The sequence below is a fragment of the Calonectris borealis genome, chromosome 1 (assembly GCF_964195595.1).
Source record: "Calonectris borealis chromosome 1, bCalBor7.hap1.2, whole genome shotgun sequence".
NCBI classification, from domain to species: Eukaryota; Metazoa; Chordata; class Aves; order Procellariiformes; family Procellariidae; genus Calonectris; species Calonectris borealis.
In genome coordinates this window covers 58553136-58571991 of record NC_134312.1, presented here as the reverse complement: position 1 = coordinate 58571991, position 18856 = coordinate 58553136, and the positions used below count along the sequence as shown (strand labels likewise).

The 18856-nt window shown below is 42.6% G+C and overlaps 1 protein-coding gene across 6 annotated transcripts; it reads left to right on the top strand.

The window, feature by feature from the left end:
• Positions 1-1968: 1968 nt before the first annotated feature.
• On the top strand, positions 1969-17859 carry LOC142084891 (cytokine receptor common subunit beta-like). Of its 6 annotated transcripts, none has more exons than XM_075156113.1 (14): positions 1969-2215; positions 3133-3228; positions 5278-5407; positions 7404-7588; positions 7910-8058; positions 8533-8704; positions 8800-8932; positions 9035-9195; positions 9769-9914; positions 10018-10192; positions 11237-11327; positions 11607-11676; positions 15131-15234; positions 15517-17859. In XM_075156113.1, exons 2-14 carry the CDS (start codon positions 3159-3161, stop codon positions 16712-16714), a joined length of 2784 nt encoding a protein of 927 aa, XP_075012214.1. In that variant the 5' UTR covers positions 1969-2215; positions 3133-3158; the 3' UTR covers positions 16715-17859. The 6 variants fall into 6 exon arrangements, with proteins under 6 accessions (XP_075012214.1, XP_075012203.1, XP_075012193.1 ...); XM_075156102.1 differs by having other exon boundaries at positions 1990-2215; positions 3067-3228; positions 8533-8665; XM_075156092.1 differs by having other exon boundaries at positions 1990-2215; positions 3067-3228.
• Positions 17860-18856: the final 997 nt, after the last annotated feature.

The window sequence follows — 18856 nt, the reverse complement described above, 5'->3', positions numbered from 1 at the left end:
ATAACTAACCTGCCCCTCCCAAAACTGGCAAAAGAATGTTTTCTCTTTTTTTTAGATGTTACCTGAAATGCTATCAGGTAACAAGATCTTCAACAACAAGAGAAGTATTTAATATGACTTACCCTTTAAACTTGTTGGTTTTTTTTTTCTTCCTGATGTATATACATACACTTATTTGTATACATAAGCTTTAATACTCTATTTTCCGTAGCCCTGCATTTATGCATATAAGTGTATTGGAAATAAAGGAAAGAGTTGCTATTTAAAGATAAGCATATCATTTGCTATATTGGGATCCGTAAATAATTTCTTACTTGACACTTAATATTAAGTGCATAGTTCTAACAGTATACCAATCCTGTACAGACTTGTGTAAGAAAATGCACTCTCCAAAGAGTTGTAAGATGTGCTACAGGCCATATCTGCTTTCCAGGTACAAAGGTTCCACCTGAAGAATCCATGCATATTAAATTTCAGAGGTAGATAACATATATTCAGAAGAGACACAGATTATGCCTTCTTTTTTCTCAAAGATGGAAGGTTTTAGTTGACATTATTTTACTAAAATGTTACAAAATGTAACTTCTCACTTCAAAGGCATTGTAGCAATGCGGTTTAGGAAGGAGATGAAGCAATATACAATGATAATGTTAGTAATCTTACACCTTATGATACATGAGAGAATGCATTGTAAGTTTGAAACCTAATTGGCATGCATGGCCTGCAAAGCTTCTGGTGTGCAGGATTACCTGTTACCTGTTCCTGGAGTTCAACAGAGTTCAACAGAATCTTCAGTTCCTGAAGATTTTCACTGACAGCTAGATCCTGTGATGTAACCAGCAGCTCAGCAAGTCTGTTTGACGATGGAAGAGCTGTTTGACTGAGGAAGGAAAGGGAGGGAGAATGTCTGCTGGGAAACAAGAAACCTCTTTTCTAAGGGTGAGGGAAGAACATACATAAACTTACTGGCATCTGAAAATCAGAGCAGGAGAATTTCTTTCTGCCTTTATACTGTAATGCAAAGTAAATTCTGCCTATCCAGCAAAGTCGCGTATTCCCCCCTTGTCTGCAGGTTTTATATGCATACCTCCTGATAGTCCCAACGACACACAATTTCCTCAGACACTCTCATATTCTCCTTCTTGCTCTGCACATGTTTCCCTTATTCATAGTATACATTTTTTTCCTTGTATATTGATGTAGTTTTTGTGAGAGCCTAACTGTGCTAACTATGGTTTTGGTCAGTACTACAGGGATTTAGAGAAGGTGTAGTAGCAGTGCAGGACAGACAGACTCCGGCAGTTATATTCTGTATCTGGGGACTCATCTTAGTCCCCCTGTAGTTTACCCCTGAGAGCGCAAACCTGAGTGTGTCTTTCCCTTATGGCTACCTAACTTCCCTATAGATCTTATTATTGAAGGCTACTGGGCTAAGTTTTAAAGCTGGATTTAAAACAGTGTGGCTGCCTTGGATGTAGGATAACTTCAGATCAACTCTTCTCACCAGTTTTTGTTCGTTTCTTCTATGTACTGTAATACTTATAATTTATTATTAATTGTTGTTGAAAAGTTGTAAAACTTACTTTTAAAAATATTACTCAAATTAAAGGGTTACAGAGATAAAGGTAGTTCTCTCTCTCTCCCCCACAGTATATATGTACAAATAAACATAAAGTACAAAATGATCCCTGCCTTGAAGATTGTCTAGCCTAGAGTAAAGCAAGAAACAGCACTGGAGTAAAAACCAGAGAATTCTTTCTTAGTCTTTCTCACTTCTGCTGCAGTCAATCCTCTTTTTTCTAACAATACGTTAGTCCCATGATCTGGTAATTGTTAACATGCAGATTGGCAATGACAAACTTCCTTCCCCTCCCTTCCCAGTTAAACACTCCCATCTAAGTAAGTGCTTTGGGGGCTAAAATAGGAAGTGCAGACTTCCTATTTTACAGGCAATTACACAGACTTTCCTTGAAAAGGCGTGGTCTGCTTCTTTGAAAGTGGCATTTGAGGTGCATAGAAGATATAGCAGTTATTTTGAAGACTGACTGGCCAAGAAAATCCTGTGGTTGGTTTTATACCTTCTGTCTCCAGTTCTAGGGAAGTGTGGTTTTGCTGGTTTCTGCATCAGAGGATTCTGATGCTGTGGGAGGAGGCTGGACAGGGAGAGTCTCCCATCAGGTTGAATCATCTGCCTCCCTGACAGCTCTGGATCCAGGTAAGGGAACTGCCTCCTCTCTGGGGAAAGCACAATGGCAGAGTCTGCCTTCATACAAGGGCTTGTAAGTCATTAAGGGATTCCTTAGCTGTGATGATTATTCAAGCGCTCAGCCAGCTGTTTCTGGTGCCAGGAAGTGGCATTCAGGAATCTGAAACTCAATAGGAATTTAAAAGAAGGTTTTTTCCATGCTCCCCTAAAGTAGAAAAGAGTCTCAGCTCTGTAACATACTTGAGTAGGTGAGTTTATTATACTTTTGAGAGAGCAGTGAAAGATGGACAAAAGGACTTGAATTCCCCTATTGAACAATGTGGTCTATGGTCGTTGAACCACTCAACCTACTCTCAATCTCAACAATCATCAAAAAAAAGCAGAAATAGTTTCTTTGGTACTATTTCTACAATTTGCAACTTGTTTGGGGGGCAGCTGGAAAAGTAGCATGTTGAAGAGAAATCTGAAAGTGAATGAATATGGAAATTCAACCCGTATAGCTCCCAGGAGCTATGTGGTTGGGGATCATATTTTTAAGGAAAGGTAAAAAACAGAACACCATTGCGGTTCATTAGGAAGGCTTTGAGCATGAAAAGCACAAGTGAATTTGAAGGCTGAGTTCTTTTCACAGATTAGGATTGTTTCTTGTTGCTACTCAGCTGAAAGAATCCCTGCACTTCCTTGGAAATGTGCTTTTACTTCTTCATTCTTTGCTCATATTGCAAGCTCATACGATAAGACATGGATTTTGTCTTACAATAAATACTTGGTAGAATTTTTTTCTGAATCTCACTCCAACACAAAGCCTAAACAAGTTCCCTAATTCAGTTTTACTTCTCTTTATGTGAAATGAAAACAAGAAGCTCCACAATAAGCAGAACAAGAGAGTAGCCAGCGGGTAATGAAAACATTATCTTCTGAATTAGGATCAAACTTGGGCGCAAAGGACAGTATGATCATGAAAGAGATTTTCATCCTTCTGCTGAATCTGTATTTGGTCTTCAGTGACCAAGCCATTCGAGGTGAGTTTTAAATTTGTAGTCTCTTTTGTCCTTCCATTATTGCCTTTCTTTTTGTATTTGTCTCCTTCTTTCAGCTAATGCTCTTCCTCATTTTCTGCTTGCTTTTTTGCTTCCTTCTGCCACCATCTTCTATGCTGGTGGAGAACAGACATCTTGATCAAAACCAGTGTGTAGTAGATGCATGTACAGACAAATCAGTTGTAGGTTGGTGGTATGGACAGGTGAAATACTGGACAAATGGATGAGATGAACAAGCTGACTGCTTAATGAGTGAATAGGAGGGAGGAATAGACCCTGATAGTTAGTGAAAACATAGGAAAACGAAGGGCTGCATGATTCAGATGGTAGTGTACAGGAGTAGAGACAAGTGGACAGACACAAGATGGGGGTGTTTGTGGGGGCTACCAACAGCAACATCCAGATTACCTCATTTTCTTCTTGTGGAATTGCTGACAGATAAAGAGACCATCTGCAATATCCATTGCTTGTGTTTCTGAGTTTAATGTCTTTCCTCTTCTGATACAATGAGAACAACTCTTTCTTTCTTTCTCTCTTTCTTTCTTTCCTTCTCCTCTCCTCTCCTCTCCTCTCCTCTCCTCTCCTCTCCTCTCCTCTCCTCTCCTCTCCTCTCCTCTCCTCTCCTCTCCTCTCCTCTCCTCTCCTCTCCTCTGCCTTGCCTTGCCTTGCCTTGCCTTGCCTTGCCTTGCCTTGCCTTGCCTTGCCTTGCCTTCCCTTCCCTTCCCTTCCCTTCCCTTCCCTTCCCTTCCCTTCCCTTCCCTTCCCCCTTTCCCTTCCCTTCCCTTCCCTTCCCTTCATTTGATTTAGCAGAGCAGGGAATGGGAAGTATCTCCTTGGATCACCCAGCGCACCATGTCTGCATCAGCACTAAGCCTGTACCCATCCTAAACATATCAGAATAAAAGTGTTGTCAGAAGGTGTGCCTAATGGACATCTACCTTTTCCAAGACAGATGCCAAAACCTGATGTCCGCAGTAGCTGGGGAAGTTATGCTGCCTGGCCCAGTGTCAATTGCAGGACATCTCCCTTTGAGATGTCTGAGAGAAAATGTATTACAGTGTAGGTCAGACTGGTCTCTTGGCATTCTGAGCCTTAGCCTTATATTCAGACCATCCCTTTCTCTGTAGGATGCTCCATTTTCTGGTTATGCAAGGAATGCCATAGAACTTATTTTGCACTGGTTTTCAGTAAAAGCTCAAAGTAAGGTCCCTCTTATGCCTGCTAGCTAAGACACCATCATACTTTTCTGATATTTTTTACCTGTAAAAAGCCCCTCAGCCAAGCTGATAGTAGTTCTCATCAAGAAAAATTATTTGAGAGAGCACAGTCATGTTTGCACGCTGACATATTTGTCATCTGAAGGTCACATCCCAATAGTGCAGCACAGATGAGAGAAAATAAAGAATGAGAAGAAAGCAACTTGCATCGTAGTGAATGTATCAGGGGCGGCTTGTATTTTCGCACTTCACAGTTGTGAGGTTAAAAAAAAAAAGTTATCCCTGATGGGAGGGATATCTGGCCATTTCTGGGTCATAAATTTAGTTCCAACAAATTAGTTTGGGCATTCTTCTGAGTCATAACAAGATTCTTCCCAGAGTATCTCACATTTAAATATATCTTTCTAGTGTCATAACCTTTACTAAGAGGTTAGTGGCAAGAAGTCCCATACAGCAAGACACAAAGATGAAATGATCACCATATGTCTGCTGACCATGGTATCTACTAATCCCTGGAAACAATCAGTGTTTGAAAAGTGATACCTTGGCTAGAATTATGTGCCTTGCAGGCACAAAGGTCTCACTTCGTTATTGTTACTTGTAGCTTGATTTGGACACTTGCGTGTTGTGGAGATGCACAGAATGGCCACAACTCTGTACATATTTTCACCAAGAGTCATTTTCTGGTGTCATGAGGAGAGTACTGTTATCAGTGCCTTCCCCATTCTGCTGGCAGAATCACTGTACCTCCTGCTATCTCTCACTTTTTGCATTTGTAATCCCTGCATCTTTTTTGCCTGAATTCCTTTCTCAGAGAGTATCCCTATGAAGAGCTTGAGCTGCTACAACGACTACAACTCACAGATGACCTGCACGTGGATGGAGCATTCAGAGGCTCATGCCCTTGTTGGTATGATTCTTTACCAAAGGGATAATATTATAATGTAAGTATCTGAAATGTGCTGTGCTGGGTAAAAGTCCAGAGGGAACTTGGCCACAGCTTGGAATCCCAGGGACCAGCAGTCAGATTTTCAGAAAGCATGGCCACCTCTTTCTGTCATGGGGTTAATGTAAAAATTGTGCCTGCTTCTGAGGCCTCTTCTAGGAAGGGAGGAATGAATAGGGTATGCTAGTGGAGTCATTTTTATCACCTTTACAATTGTTTTCCCATAATTTTATTGTGGGATCATAGATATGAAATAAGATGGAGCATGTAGGTTGCTATTAATGGGGTGGAGAAGATGGTGTCAGAACAAGTGTGAGCCTGAGTGTTGTTTATAAACCTAAAAGGGAGGAGACATTTCTCCTGTTATTTTGCCCATTTAAAAGCATCACTGAGAGTATCGTTTTGATCACTTCTGAGAAACATGTATAGACTGTGTGTTTGTGAGATAGAGAAGACTGGTAAGTTCATCATGCTTTCACTTTTCCTCCCAGCGATACTGGTCTGTTTATGACAGTATCTCTGTGTTACATCTGTTTCCTTATGAAAAGGGAACTGAATCACCAGAATGGATCAATTGTAAGCATAAGAAAGGACAGAGAGGGAGGAATAGTCAAGGGAGAGAGGAAGACAAAGATGGAAACCTGAGAAGAAAATTACTTAGAGTCCGGGGATACAGGAAGGAAAGAGAAAGAACTCTTGATTTCATTGTAAAGAAGAGAGAATTAATAGACCTAAGAGCAGCTGAAATCAGTAGAAGGTCTTTGGAACAGGACCTTAAAGCTAATGCTTCTGGAAAAAGATGATATAAAATTACTTGGACCTTTGGAGGATTCTCTGGAACCCTGTTACATGATAGCGTGTGTGAATCGCACAAGAAACATGACTGAAGTGAACTAATCAGACAAGCAGATATTAAGTGTGGATAGTCACACAGCTGAAATAAAAATGGCCAATGATTAAACAAGGTCAGCTCATAGATGAAGAATGGTTGACTAAATCCCAAACTGTAAGGTAATGCTGGTGAGTAGATAGCAATATCTTCAGGACTTCACCACCCTTGGGCTGACTCTTTTGTTTAAGGGTACACACATGTATGGTCAGTCCCACACATACTTCAGGAATATCCCTGGTCTCCTTGCTAATACTCAACCTTTAAAAATAGCAATAGTGCTGAATAATGCTTGCTGACCTGTAGTTGGCTAGGAGACTCCATCCTATCCTGCAAGACAGTATTTAGCCTTAGATATTCACAACTTAATATTTCTCATCTGAACTGGAACAATGTAATATACTGGGCATGAAGCCACAAGCACAAACAAAATTCCAGAGGGTACGAAAAGAAGCAACACATCTCTCCAGCAGCTCTGGCTACTGCAAGCACACAAAGCTTATCCTCTCCTGTCTAGTTTAAAATATTGTTTCTAATTTTTGTGATGCTCCTTGGCCTGGTGAAAGGCTATCTAAAAGGATGATTAACATTCTGGATGAAATCTTTAATGAATACGTAAAGTCCCTTGACAGAATAGAACTACTTAAGGTACATTTTGGTTGAGGAATTTTTTTTTAAGTGACTTTCTGGGACTGCAAAATGAATGTCTTCAAGAAGCTAAGGATCATCAGAAACTTTACTGCCTTTCACTCTGAGTAAAAGGTGCATTTCCATGATGGTATTTTTAATCATACTATTCTCACATAAAAAATACGAGATTACATTGAGTTAGGCTAAAAACTAACAAAAATAGACTGGTACCAAAATATAACATTCTGCTGCACAACTTTGAAATGGGAAGGCACTTGACAAAAATCCTGGTGTTAAAAATGTTTATCATATTAACTTATGCAAAACAGGACTAATAGGTACAGTGAGAAGAGGATATAAGTACCTGAGTAAATTATAACAAGAGAATGGGATGGAATTGGTTTCAGGCATTTAATTTTGCATTAACTATAGGTCTACAAATCAGATCTTTATAGATCACTTTCTCTACACACAGGGAGAACAAGGAGATGCTTTGCAAACACCAGGTAGAAAATGACTTACATGAGGCTCCAGACTCCTATGTGCACTGGGTTTGTCGCAGCACTACAAACAATTTTGGAATAGGGGTAGATGATATTTACAGCTTCAAACCTAACAAGATGCTTCAAGCAGAACTAAATGTTGATCTTTTCCAAAATGGTAAGGATTAAATACAAAATTCTCATTTTCCAATTAATATTAGGGATCTTTGAGAATGGATTTGCCGTTCAGTCAGGAAGTGAATTCCACTTCCACTGTGAAAACTGCCAAAGAGCTCCACATTGAGAGGATGGGGCAGGGAGGGGAGAGGGCAAGTTTCTGGGAGCAGCTGGACCTGGAAGGTGGACTCAAGCAGGAGCTACTTGGTGTGCCAGGGATAAGATACTCTGGAAATGGGGAAGCTTACCTAGGCATTTTCTTCCCCTCTTCATGTCCCTGTCCGCACTATCTCCTCTCATGGGTTGTACCTTCACCTTCCAGTTCAGACCCTCCCACCTCAAAACCTCTCAGTCAGCTTGATGAGATCAGGAGACTTCTTGCTGACCTGGAAAGCAGCTGATGGAAGCCAAGGGCTGGGCAATGCACTGGAGTATGAAGTCACTTACAAGCGGGAGTGGGAGGCCTGGGAGGTAAGAGCCGGGGAGCCGGGCTGCCCTGGTTTGGCTGCACCCTTTTGGGCAGTTGACAGCTTGTGGTAAATGTTGTGCAAATGAATGGCCTTTCCGTTCTCAGGCACTATGAGGAGATGCAACAAATGTTGTTTCAGGTCAGGTGGAAGGGGCTCTCTTTCTGTTTGCAAGTGACTTGCCCAATGAAATACCATTTGTCCTAAATAGAATGCAAAAATCCGTTCTTGACTGAAAAAAGCACTGCGCTTGGGTTTTGAGTTGGAATTGATTTTGCCCCGAATCCCTCCCAAGCGGAATTAAAGCACATTCCAACAGGAACCTATGGGTTCATGTGGGAAAATGGCAAAATACATTTGAAGCTTCTTCCCCTTCCAGGAGGATGCTTTTTTTTTTTTTTTTTAATTTTTAAGTGTGCATATCCCCAGTTCTCCAATTTCCTCCCGTGCCGCTCTCCCTCCTTTCCCCCAACAACAGAAAGCTGCCTCGCTCTTGCTCTCCAACACCACATGTTGCCGTCTCAGCCGCGAGGACCTTGTCCCGGGGAGCAGCTATGTCGCCCGTGTGCGAGCCAGACCGGTGCGGGCCAGTGGCTTCTCTGGGCAGTACAGTGAGTGGAGCACGGAGGTGTCGTGGGAGATCCCTGAAGGTAGCTGGGATGGAGCGGGGCCGTGCAGGGGTGGAAGCGCTGGCTGAGAAGCCAGAGCTTTCCTGTCACTTAGCTTGCGCTCATCTTCTCTGAAGGTGGCCTTCAGCCCAGGAACCTTCGCTGCCTCTTCAATGGTGCAGATCGACTGACATGCAGCTGGGAAGTGAAGAAAGCGATCGTCACCTCTGTCCTCTTTGGCTTGTTCTTCAGAGCCACTCCAGCATCAGCGTACGTGCTCTGTCCATGGCAGTGTGCCTGTGCCTCTCCCATGGAGTTTGTGCTCTGTCCCATTCCCCCTGATCTCAGCTCAACCTCTTTTTCTCCTCTCAGAGAAGAGGAGTGCTCTCCTGTGCACGAGAAGACTTTGCCCCACATCCCGTATGTGGTCCAAAGCTGTGAGATCCCTGTTAGCAACTCCAGCAGTCAGAGCCAGTACCATGTGTCTGTCCGGGCCAAGACGGAGGAGAAACTGATCGAAGCCTACAAGAACAGTGAGTTGCTGTGTTGTTTCTTGCTTCTCCTGGTTGTTTCTTGGAGAGATGCCTGTCTGGGCAAGTGGGGCTCAGGACAGCGGTGGTGAGGAAAAGTGTGTGGGAAGAGGAAGAGACCGGGACAGATGAAGAAAGGAACTGGACGCTGTGTCAGGTCAGAGGTCCGGGAGAGGTGGCTTGCAGGTGTGGATTCCTCAGTGGCACTTGTTGCTTGAGGAAGGTGGCAGCAGTGGAAACTGCTGGGCAGAAATTCAGATCCAAGAGAGTTGAAAATCTCTGGAGATGAGGTGGACCAGTACAGATGCTTCAAATATTGCTTTGCTGCTTTTCTGTACAGAGGGAGTGTGGTCAATCTTAATGGATATGGATTTTCTGTTATTTAATGTGTCTACTGGTTTATTGTATTTGACTAGAAAATGAAGATGCGGAGAATTCAGAAGTGTTAAAAAGCTGAGACTTCTTACACTGCACAAACCAACATCGTTTTCAGTCTCTGGAAACTAATCACCATAGTGAAAGGGAGCGCTGGACCAGTATGTTGATAAGTAGTCTGAGATTTTCCGTGTGTTCCAGTTAAGGTGCTGCCGCCTGCAAACGTGTCAGTAACAGTGACGGAGAACCAGGAGTATGAACTAAGGTGGATAAAACACACTTTGCAATATAACTTCATAACACAGAGATACCAAGTCGAGTACTGGAAAAACAACCAATACGAAAAGGTAAGTCTTAGAAAGTGCAGGAGTCCTGGATTCCTCTTTGCTGGGCAAATGGGAAAGGCAGTTCCTCTCACCTCTGTCATTTGTGCTTCTTTCTTCTCCCCAGACTCTTCAGAAGTTAAATATCAGCAATGATGAACCTCCCTTCATCTTCACCCTGCAGATGCTGGCATCATCTACAGAATATAGGGGGAAAATGCGTGCAAGGGTGAATACTCCTGCAGATTATGAGGGGCCTTGGAGTGAATGGAGTGAGGAGTTCACCTGGAAGACTGAGAATGGTACTTTTCGTGTAGGCTACTTCTGTAAGATTTTGTGGACTGTTAATGGCTGAATTGCCTCTGTAGAAGAACACATTCTCTCAGCTGGGGTTGAAGTTCGGTCCAGCCGCGAGCTAGCTGGGGTCGCTTAACAAGGTAGCTGTCCTGTCTGCATCCTTGCAGTACAGCAGCAATGCTAACGAAGGAGGTGAGCAGGAATGACCTGTTAAGCTTCTTTCCTACTTCCCTTCACAAGGTGAGTACAACCAACCGTAAAGGTTTCCACACGGAGAATCAAGCAAAGATCCTGCCCAAAAGATCATCCTTGTTTCCTGATTCCAGAAGTCCATTCTGCTGTCAGTGACTGAAGAGCCCGAGACTGCAAAGCGACAGAATATAAGCCATCGGTCTTTTATATTTGCCGAGTGACTATAGAGTTGTGTAAAACACACAGTAGAGTCTAGTGGAGACAGGAACCTTCAAATGTTTTTGCTGTTTCTGGACTTGGAGGCAGAATGTCTGCTATCATATGGTCTTGTGCCCAAGGTCTTATATGATCTGTCCTGAGGAAGCTTGCAGTGGTAAGACAGTAGGCAAATTTTGATGAGTGTACTCAGGAAGAAATTGGTATGTTGTTGATGATCAGTTATGGCCATGAGCAGAGGAAGCTCTTCCTTGGAAAATCTCTGAGACCCCACCGCTCCAGGACTGTACAGAGTAAGGCAGACCTAAGATGCCTGAAGACATGCCTATTGTTCATGGTGGAGTAAGGCACCTCACCATCTTTTTATTAGCATAAATTGTTTACTCTGATGTCAGTAAAAAGTGAAAAAGAATCAGTGAAGGCAACAATGAACTCCTTTGGTCAGTAAGCTGTGCCGGCCCCGTTTGGTCTGTCCCACTTTGGAGGATATCCCAACAGTTTGAAGGCCTCTTGATCCTAGCCCTTGACACGCCACCTACATTTCCCTGATCTGCTTTCCTGAAGAGTGAGCAGAGTGAAAAACCTGTTACGGGAGCAGCCACTCTGCGGGTGGATACCTATTTCTCTTTTCTCTGTTTCAGCTCTGCCGCCAGTGGTTCTCCCAGTGATGCTCCCAGCTCTCATCATCACTTTGCTAATGGTTGCTTATTGCAGCTATAAGTATTTCCTCAGGTAGGCTTGCGTTGTGACTAGGAGATTTAGCAGCATGTTGGCCATGTGGGTGGCCTAAAGGCTGAGGCACTGCTTGTCCCCCGTGAGAGAGAGGTCTATGTGGAGATGAGGCTTGGTGTGCAATGGGCAGCCTTGTGCATGTCTGTGCAAGGGTGAGAGTTGGTTGGTGGTGTGCCAGGGCCTTGGTGGTGCAGAGCAGCACGGTGTACGGGGTGCAGTCTTTTCTGGCTGCAGCCACGTTGAGAAGCAAATCTTGAAAACTCTGTGGTGTTGTTGCAGGAAGAAGAAAATGTGGGAGGAAAAGATTCCGAACCCCAGCAAGAGTCGCCTAATCCAGAGCTACTGGGAGGTAAGAGGGAACTGTACCTTCAAGGGTTCATTATTTCTCTCTCTTTTTCAGGACTTTCAATAATCTTAAGAGCTCTTCTTGTCTCCTAGTCCACAATGAACAGATATCTTCATTAGTCTATGCCTTATTTTTAGGTGAAGTTCTGGTTATATTCTGTGATCTTATATTTACACTATTCTTTGTGTTGTGCTTGTCAGCATCACTGTGATTTAAAATCAAGCTAGAAAATTTTCAGTACTTTAAAATTTTAACTGACTGAAATAATCTAGTGTCATTAGCAAACTTCATCAGCTGGTGCTTTCATTCATATCCAAATAGTAATCAACACTACTAATTCAGAGCTTTTTAGAATGGGGTAGTAGCCCTGTTAAACAAACTTTTATTTTAACATGCTGGATTTTCTGTAATAAACATTACCATATGCCTGTCTGTTACCAGGACAAGCATGCTTTATTGGAAATCAAGGAACACACTTAGACAGCATTTGGTCAAAGCTGTGTAAGTAGAACCTCCCTCCCTCTTCCTCCCTTCCAAAAAAAAACAACATCTGGAATGGGTGGTATAGGCATCTCTAGATTTTGGTGCTAAAAGTCTTCCAGTCTTGCAAGAGTAGCTAATTCAGTAATGTGCCCACCCCAACACACACATACAGACACACACACACACAGAGACAGAGACATATTTTTCTATAACAGTTGATTCTATTCTATGTTCATAAGGAATGGGTTACAGTAAGTATATATATATACATGGCAATCCAATGAGTATAATTTACAACATGGCCTTTGTGTGAGGCGAATGAGCACTTACAGTATCTACATTTGTGAGTAAATGAGTTAACATGTTTGTTAACCATCGCACATTTGTTATGTTGCTGTAAAATGGACTTTCTTTGTAATGACCTGATTTAATACATAATTTTTGAATAGATGGCAAAGACTAGGCATGGATTCTCTTGTGCCAGAAGACAAACTGGTTATGCTAATGCTAAAGTCTCAAGTTAGTTTCTTTTGCCTGATCTCTACAGTAAAAACTGGAAACTTTTTCCCACTCTAAGAAGCACCTTAAGAGCTTTGTTTCCTATCCCCTACCTGTTTCTCCATCCACAAGTGCTCACTGCCTTAGTTTCATGGTTTTGAAAGATTCCTTCCCTGCACTGAATTACCTTATCCTAAGTTTTGTAAACATCCCAGTAATTCTATTTCTCTGGTCAGCTGGTACAGAAGGACAGTCATTATACCTCTATAGGTGAAATATTGCCCAGAGTGTCCCCATATGGTGCTGGAAAAGAGTAGACACTGCACAAAGCAGTAGCTTTGATGTTTATTGTGGTAGGAACCTGCAGCATCTCTATGAGCTCTTTAAGGAGGCAGCTCCTGTCCCCTATGCTATGTAAAGTTAGAATAGAATAGGATAGGATAGAATAGAGTAGAATAGAATAGGATAGGATAGGATAGGATAGAATAGAATAGAATAGAATAGAATAGAATAGAATAGTTCAGTTGGAGGGGACCTAAAATGATCATCTAGTCCAACTGCCTGACCACTTCAGGGCTGACCAAAAGTTAAAGCATATTATTAAGGGCATTATCCAAATGCCTCTTAAACACTGACAGGCTTGGGGCATTGACCACCTCTCTAGGAAGCCTGTTCCAGTCTTTGCCACCCTCTTAGTAAAAAAATGCTTCCTAATGTCCAGTCTAAACCTCCCCTGGCTCAGCTTTGAACCATTCCCACGCGTTCTATCACTGGATACCGAGGAGAAGAGATCAGCAACTCCCTCTCCACTTCCCCTCCTGAGGAAGCTGTAGAGAGCAATGAGGTAGTCCCTCAGCATCTTTTTCTCCAAACTAGATAAACCCAAAGTCCTTAGCTGCTCCTTAGAGGACTTTCCTTCCAGCCTTTTCACCAGCTTTGTTGCCCTCTTCTGGACGCATTCGAGTACCTTAACATCCTTCTTAAGTTGTGGGGCCCAGAACTGCATACAGTATTCAAGGTGAGACCACACCATTGCTAAATACAGCAGGATAATAACCTCTTTTGACCAGCTGGTTATGCTGTGTTTGATGCACCCCAGGATGCTGTTTGCCCTCTTGGGTGCCAGGGTACACTGTGTGCACAATTATACTTGTGCCCAGCGTCACTCTGTCCCAGGTGCAGAATCCGGCATTTGGACTTCTTAAATTTAATTCCATTGATGATTGCCCAATGCTCCAATCTATCTACATCCCTCTGCAAGGCCTTTTATCCCTCAAGAGAGTCAACAGCACCTCCAAGTTTGGTATTGTCTGCAAACTTGCTAACGGTGCCTTCAACTCCTGCATCCAGATCATTGATAAAAATACTGAACTGGCCCTAGAATTGAGCCCTGAGGTACACCACTGGTGACTGATCACCAGCCAGATGTAGCCCCATTCACTACAACACTTTGAGCTCTGCCCTTCAGCCAGTTCTTCACACAGCACACTGTGTACCTGCTTATCTCACAGTTGGATAACTTGTCCAGAAGGATGCTGTGAGGGACAGTATCAAAAGCCTTACTAAAATAAAAAAAACCTACATCCACTGCCTTCTCTTCATCCACTAGGCGGGTGACCTTATCATAGAAGGTTATCGAATTAGTTAAACAGGGCTTTCCTTTTGTGAACCCATGCTGACTGTGCCTGATGATTGCATTGTTCTTTAAATGCCTTTCAATAGCACCCAGTATGATCCTCTCCATAATTTTTCCGGGAACTGAGGTTAGACTAACAGGTCTGTAGTTTTCTGGGTCCTCCCTCATGCCCTTCTTGTAAATTGGAATAACATCGGCTCGCTTCCAGGCAGCAGGGACCTCCCCAGGCTCCCAAGATCTTTGGTAGATGATCAAGATGGGTCCTGCTGTAACATCCACTAGCTCCTTCAGTACCCTGGGATGAATCCCATCAGGCCCCATGGACTTATGAACATTCAGCTGATATAGCTGGTCCCTTACAATTGGGACTCCCAAGCCCTCAAAAGCAGATTCCCAGTGGACACTGCTAAGTAGCTCCCTGAATAGCTCAAAGTTTGCTCTCTTGAAATCCAAGGTAGCAACCCTGCTGTCCTTTTTTCTCATTACTCTGAAAATTTTAAACTCCACCATTTTGTGATTACTGTGGCCAAGACAGCCACCTACCATCACATCTCCCACAGGTCCTTCTCTGTCCACAAATAACAAGTCTAGGAGGGCATCTTTCCTAGTTGGCTCACTGAGTACTTGTAGTTAGATCAGCGGTAAGGCAATACGGGTTTGAAGTAACCATCTTCTGGAGAACAGAACACACCTTCTAGTCATATGAGTGAAGTTGTATCCCTATTGCCAGATGCTGTAGGCTCTCCTATTTGTTTTCTTTGTCTATGAGGCATCTATGGTTCTTGATTCTACTGCCAGTGACACGTTGCTTTTTTGTCATGTCTGCTTTTTTGTTTTCAGAAAGTACATTTAGGAAACTGGCCAACAAGCAGCCAGCTGGACTTCGACAAATACAACTTTTCAGAGAAGATGGAGCAGGCTAGCCTCCTTCAAATTGTGGACAGGTGAGTGAACAGCACATTATAGTGACATTGTGGAGGATAGTCTCAAAGAGCTCCCAAGTCATGGAAGGATATAATCAAATCTTCTGTTACTAAAAAGCCTATACAAGTTGCTTTTGAGAAAGGGATACAATTTTTTGCTATCTGGGCTAGCCTGCTTCTCCAAGAAAGATTTTTTTCTAACCCTATGTGTAGCTATGTGTGTTTTCAACTAAGCTTGTTTTATGTTTGATGTTTACCACAATAATATCTCTCATGAGCAACTTTTAACTTTCCCACATTCAGGCAGACGAAGATTTTGGCAGAGTCCTCTGAAGGGCAGGCTAAAAAGACAGATGATTCTCCTGTTGCACTGGACTTACAGAACTCATACCATGCTTTAAATGAGCCAGAGCATAACCCAGCTGTCTGCTCAAGTCAGATTGCTGGTCATTCCTTTCCTGTTTCAAGGAGAAACAGTGCTGATGCAAGTATTACTTCCCAGACAGCAATCCCTTGCTTTGCTTTCAATGGTCCATACTTGTACAGCCCAGTGATGTCCTCCCAGCCTGATATGCATCAGACCCTGGCACTGGACCCAGTGGGAGTCCGTGAGAAATCAGTTTCCCTCCAGTATGTGACCCTCCCAAAGGAAGTCTGTCCCCAGGCTCCACAGGGGCAAGAACAGCCAGCAGCAGCTCCTCCTCAGCCCTTCCTGCTCCCAGATCAGAAGGAAATGATGCAGCACCTCGACAATGAGAAAGAAGTCTCACCGGCCCCACCAGCTTGTGGGAAAGGCACGAACGTGACAACAGAAGAGCAGAAATCTCCACAGGCTCTTAGCTGTATCACCTCTCCTCAGCGGTGCCCCTTGGAGTACATCACCACAGAGAGCCTGTCATTGCCATCAGCCAGTGACTCCACCCATCTGCCACTTGTCACTGCTGGGGAGTTACCTTGTGACTCACAGGAGCCCCAGGCCCCCAGTGACCACTCTTGCCATGAGTTTTCTCCTGGGAAAACTGGTGTCATGGTCCCAGTTTCAGGTCAAGCACCAACCTCTTCTCCTGAATTGCACCTGGATACATTTGGAGACTATCTTACTGTCCCTTTAGGTCCCCATGGACATTCAGAACCCTCAAAGATTTCTTTGCCTGTCTTACAGAAGGGAAACGATCTTCCTAGAAAGCAGCCTTTGTCAGAAGGTAACTTGGTGGTGTTAAACCCTGACAGCACTGAGCCACTCTTCCTTTGCCAGGTTGGTGACTATTGCTTCCACAGCCTAAAATCCAGTGTGAAGATGGATATTAGCCAGGAAGACCATCAAGTAAAGAAACCTTCTGAAGGCAAGACAACACCTGGGAAGCCTATATCTGATGATGAATCCATGACTGGCAAGGAAAAGGATGAATCAAAAATGCAGGCTATTCAGCTTTTCAAAAACCTGAAATCAGATGATTACTTCTCTTGGCAGCAATCTTTGAGGATCACAGAAATCTGTTAAATGGGCAAATATTAATGAATACCAAAGCTACAGCTATCTGAAAGAGGTTGCAACTATCTGATGAAAATGAACCCTCAAACCTAGGAACAAATAAACGCCAGTTCCCTTTTCCAGCTTCCAGTCCAACATCTTGAAAGACTTGAAGTAGCTCAATATCCTTCTCAATGGCCTTCACAGATTTGGCATGAAAGACAATCCGAATATTGCCCTTTGGTGTTTTTCAAACTTTTGGGCTTATCCACAATGAACAGTTTAGCCTCCTTATGATCCTGTGACAGATCACAGTCATCTTGCAATAATACCAGATTGCCTGAGGCAAAACTCGTGGCAGGAAATGCAGATTTAACAGCATGAAATGCTATCCTAAGAAGGCAGGCTCGGAAACCTTGGAAAGAAAACTTATATTCTTATGAGCAATTTTGTTGAACTTTTGTGTGTGTGTAAAATAGATCTAAGAGTCACCAAGGAGCTTTCATATCTCTACCTTTCCACTACTGGCATGAAATAGGTATTGTCTAAGGTGAAAAAAACCCCAGACGGTAATAGAAGGGTAAATAAAAAATGAGAAAAAATTGTTGAAGTCCAGGAAACCTTTCTTAATGTTAAGGTGCAGTGTATGACAGCGTAAGGGTAAGAAGGAAACATTACTGGGATACATAAAGTAGGCTGTAGAGAATCATGGGAAGAAGATACATTACTGAAAGAAAACCCAAGGATTCGTAAGGTGCAGTGAGAGGAAGGGAGTGGGGCAGGTAACAGAAAATTACAGGCGAGAAATGTTGTGAAGGTGCACAAGCCTATATCCGCTGGGGTTTTTCTATTTCTAAGTATTAAACTACTATATGATTTTCTTTTAAATTCATTGGCTGTTTATGCATGATATAATTAATCTTAACTATGTAATTTATTCTCAGTGGTTTTTTTTTCTGAGTAATAAGCTGTATTGAGAAAGAGCAGCCATTTTTTTCCCAATTCTGCTGTAAAGAAAAAGGTGCAAGGTAAGAGCATTTTTTCAGAGCTGCCATTCTGTGATCAGTAAAAGGCTTTGGTTTCAGACCTGAAGGTGGGCTTGCATTCCAAAAAAACATGTTTCTTTTTTCAAATATAAAATTTGTACTAATAAAAATATTATCTCTTCCTATAAATCTTTCCTTTCATATGTTAAAAGCATTGTGGTTACAATCACATTACTATTAGCTCATCTGATCAGGCCTCAAAAAATTCTGTAGGTTCAGCTCTGTCACCTGTGAGGTAGGATGTTTTCTCCTGACTTTACTATTTTAGTTGACAGAGATAATGAGAAGGAGTTTTGTGTTTGTGCCAGCTGATTCCTCCTGCTGGGTTAATGGGACAGCGCTGATTCAGAAATTGCAGTGAAATGCATTGGTTTTTTCAGAATTTAAATCCTTATAAATACCATTTTAAATCTGAAAGGTGTGCAAACTTAGTTTGGTGTTCTTGACAGCAAAAGGCAGGCAGTTGCAGCCTCTGATAGAGAATATTGATGAACACTTCAAGAGATTTTCAATTTAGTCCTTTCCTAATCAATGGATTTTTTTGTTAGTCTCTTCTTTGGCGTTTTATGAGTAGCACAAACAATTTCTTCCACTGTATGATTGTGCACTATCTAGGCATGTACTAGAAGATGTTCAAATTCATATGCAAGTTTGGTATCTGGGTTCACATCTTAGATATGCATCACCTTGCTGGGCCTTGAATTGCTGTGTTTTTAATAACCAAGAAGAATAGTGAGTGGGAGAACTTTTATTCAGCTCAGTGGCTTTTGGATGAAGCCCATTTGCATTGTGATGAGTACTCTAAGAGCTGTTCCTCCTGTCCTGCACTTCACTGGGCGTTTGTAGAGGCTGCTTTTGGAGACAAGATTTATAGATACACAAACATTTGATATGACCCCACAGAGCAGATATTATGATCTGAAGATCACTTCAGGAGCCTGGAACTTGCAGAGTAACATGCCATTGTCAGGCTAGGGGAGCTGAACAGTGGTTTTCTTTTGCAACTATAACGATTGTTTTAGGGCAGAATGAGTTTAAGCCTCATTAAATATGTAATGAACATTGGAAGCAGGGGTCACAACATACGGCTCTGCTGTGCCAGAGAAATCCACTTCTTACTGGGTTA

What these genes read in the sequence shown, in the direction of transcription:
- LOC142084891 (XM_075156070.1), top strand. Translation starts at nt 3,108, where the DNA reads ATGAAAACATTATCTTCTGAATTAGGATCAAACTTGGGCGCAAAGGAC. An exon ending in CAAAGGGATAATATTATAAT is followed by an intron (nt 5,408 to 7,403) that starts GTAAGTATCTGA and finishes CTCTACACACAG; the next exon opens with GGAGAACAAGGAGATGCTTT. An exon ending in AGCTATAAGTATTTCCTCAG is followed by an intron (nt 11,328 to 11,606) that starts GTAGGCTTGCGT and finishes GTGTTGTTGCAG; the next exon opens with GAAGAAGAAAATGTGGGAGG.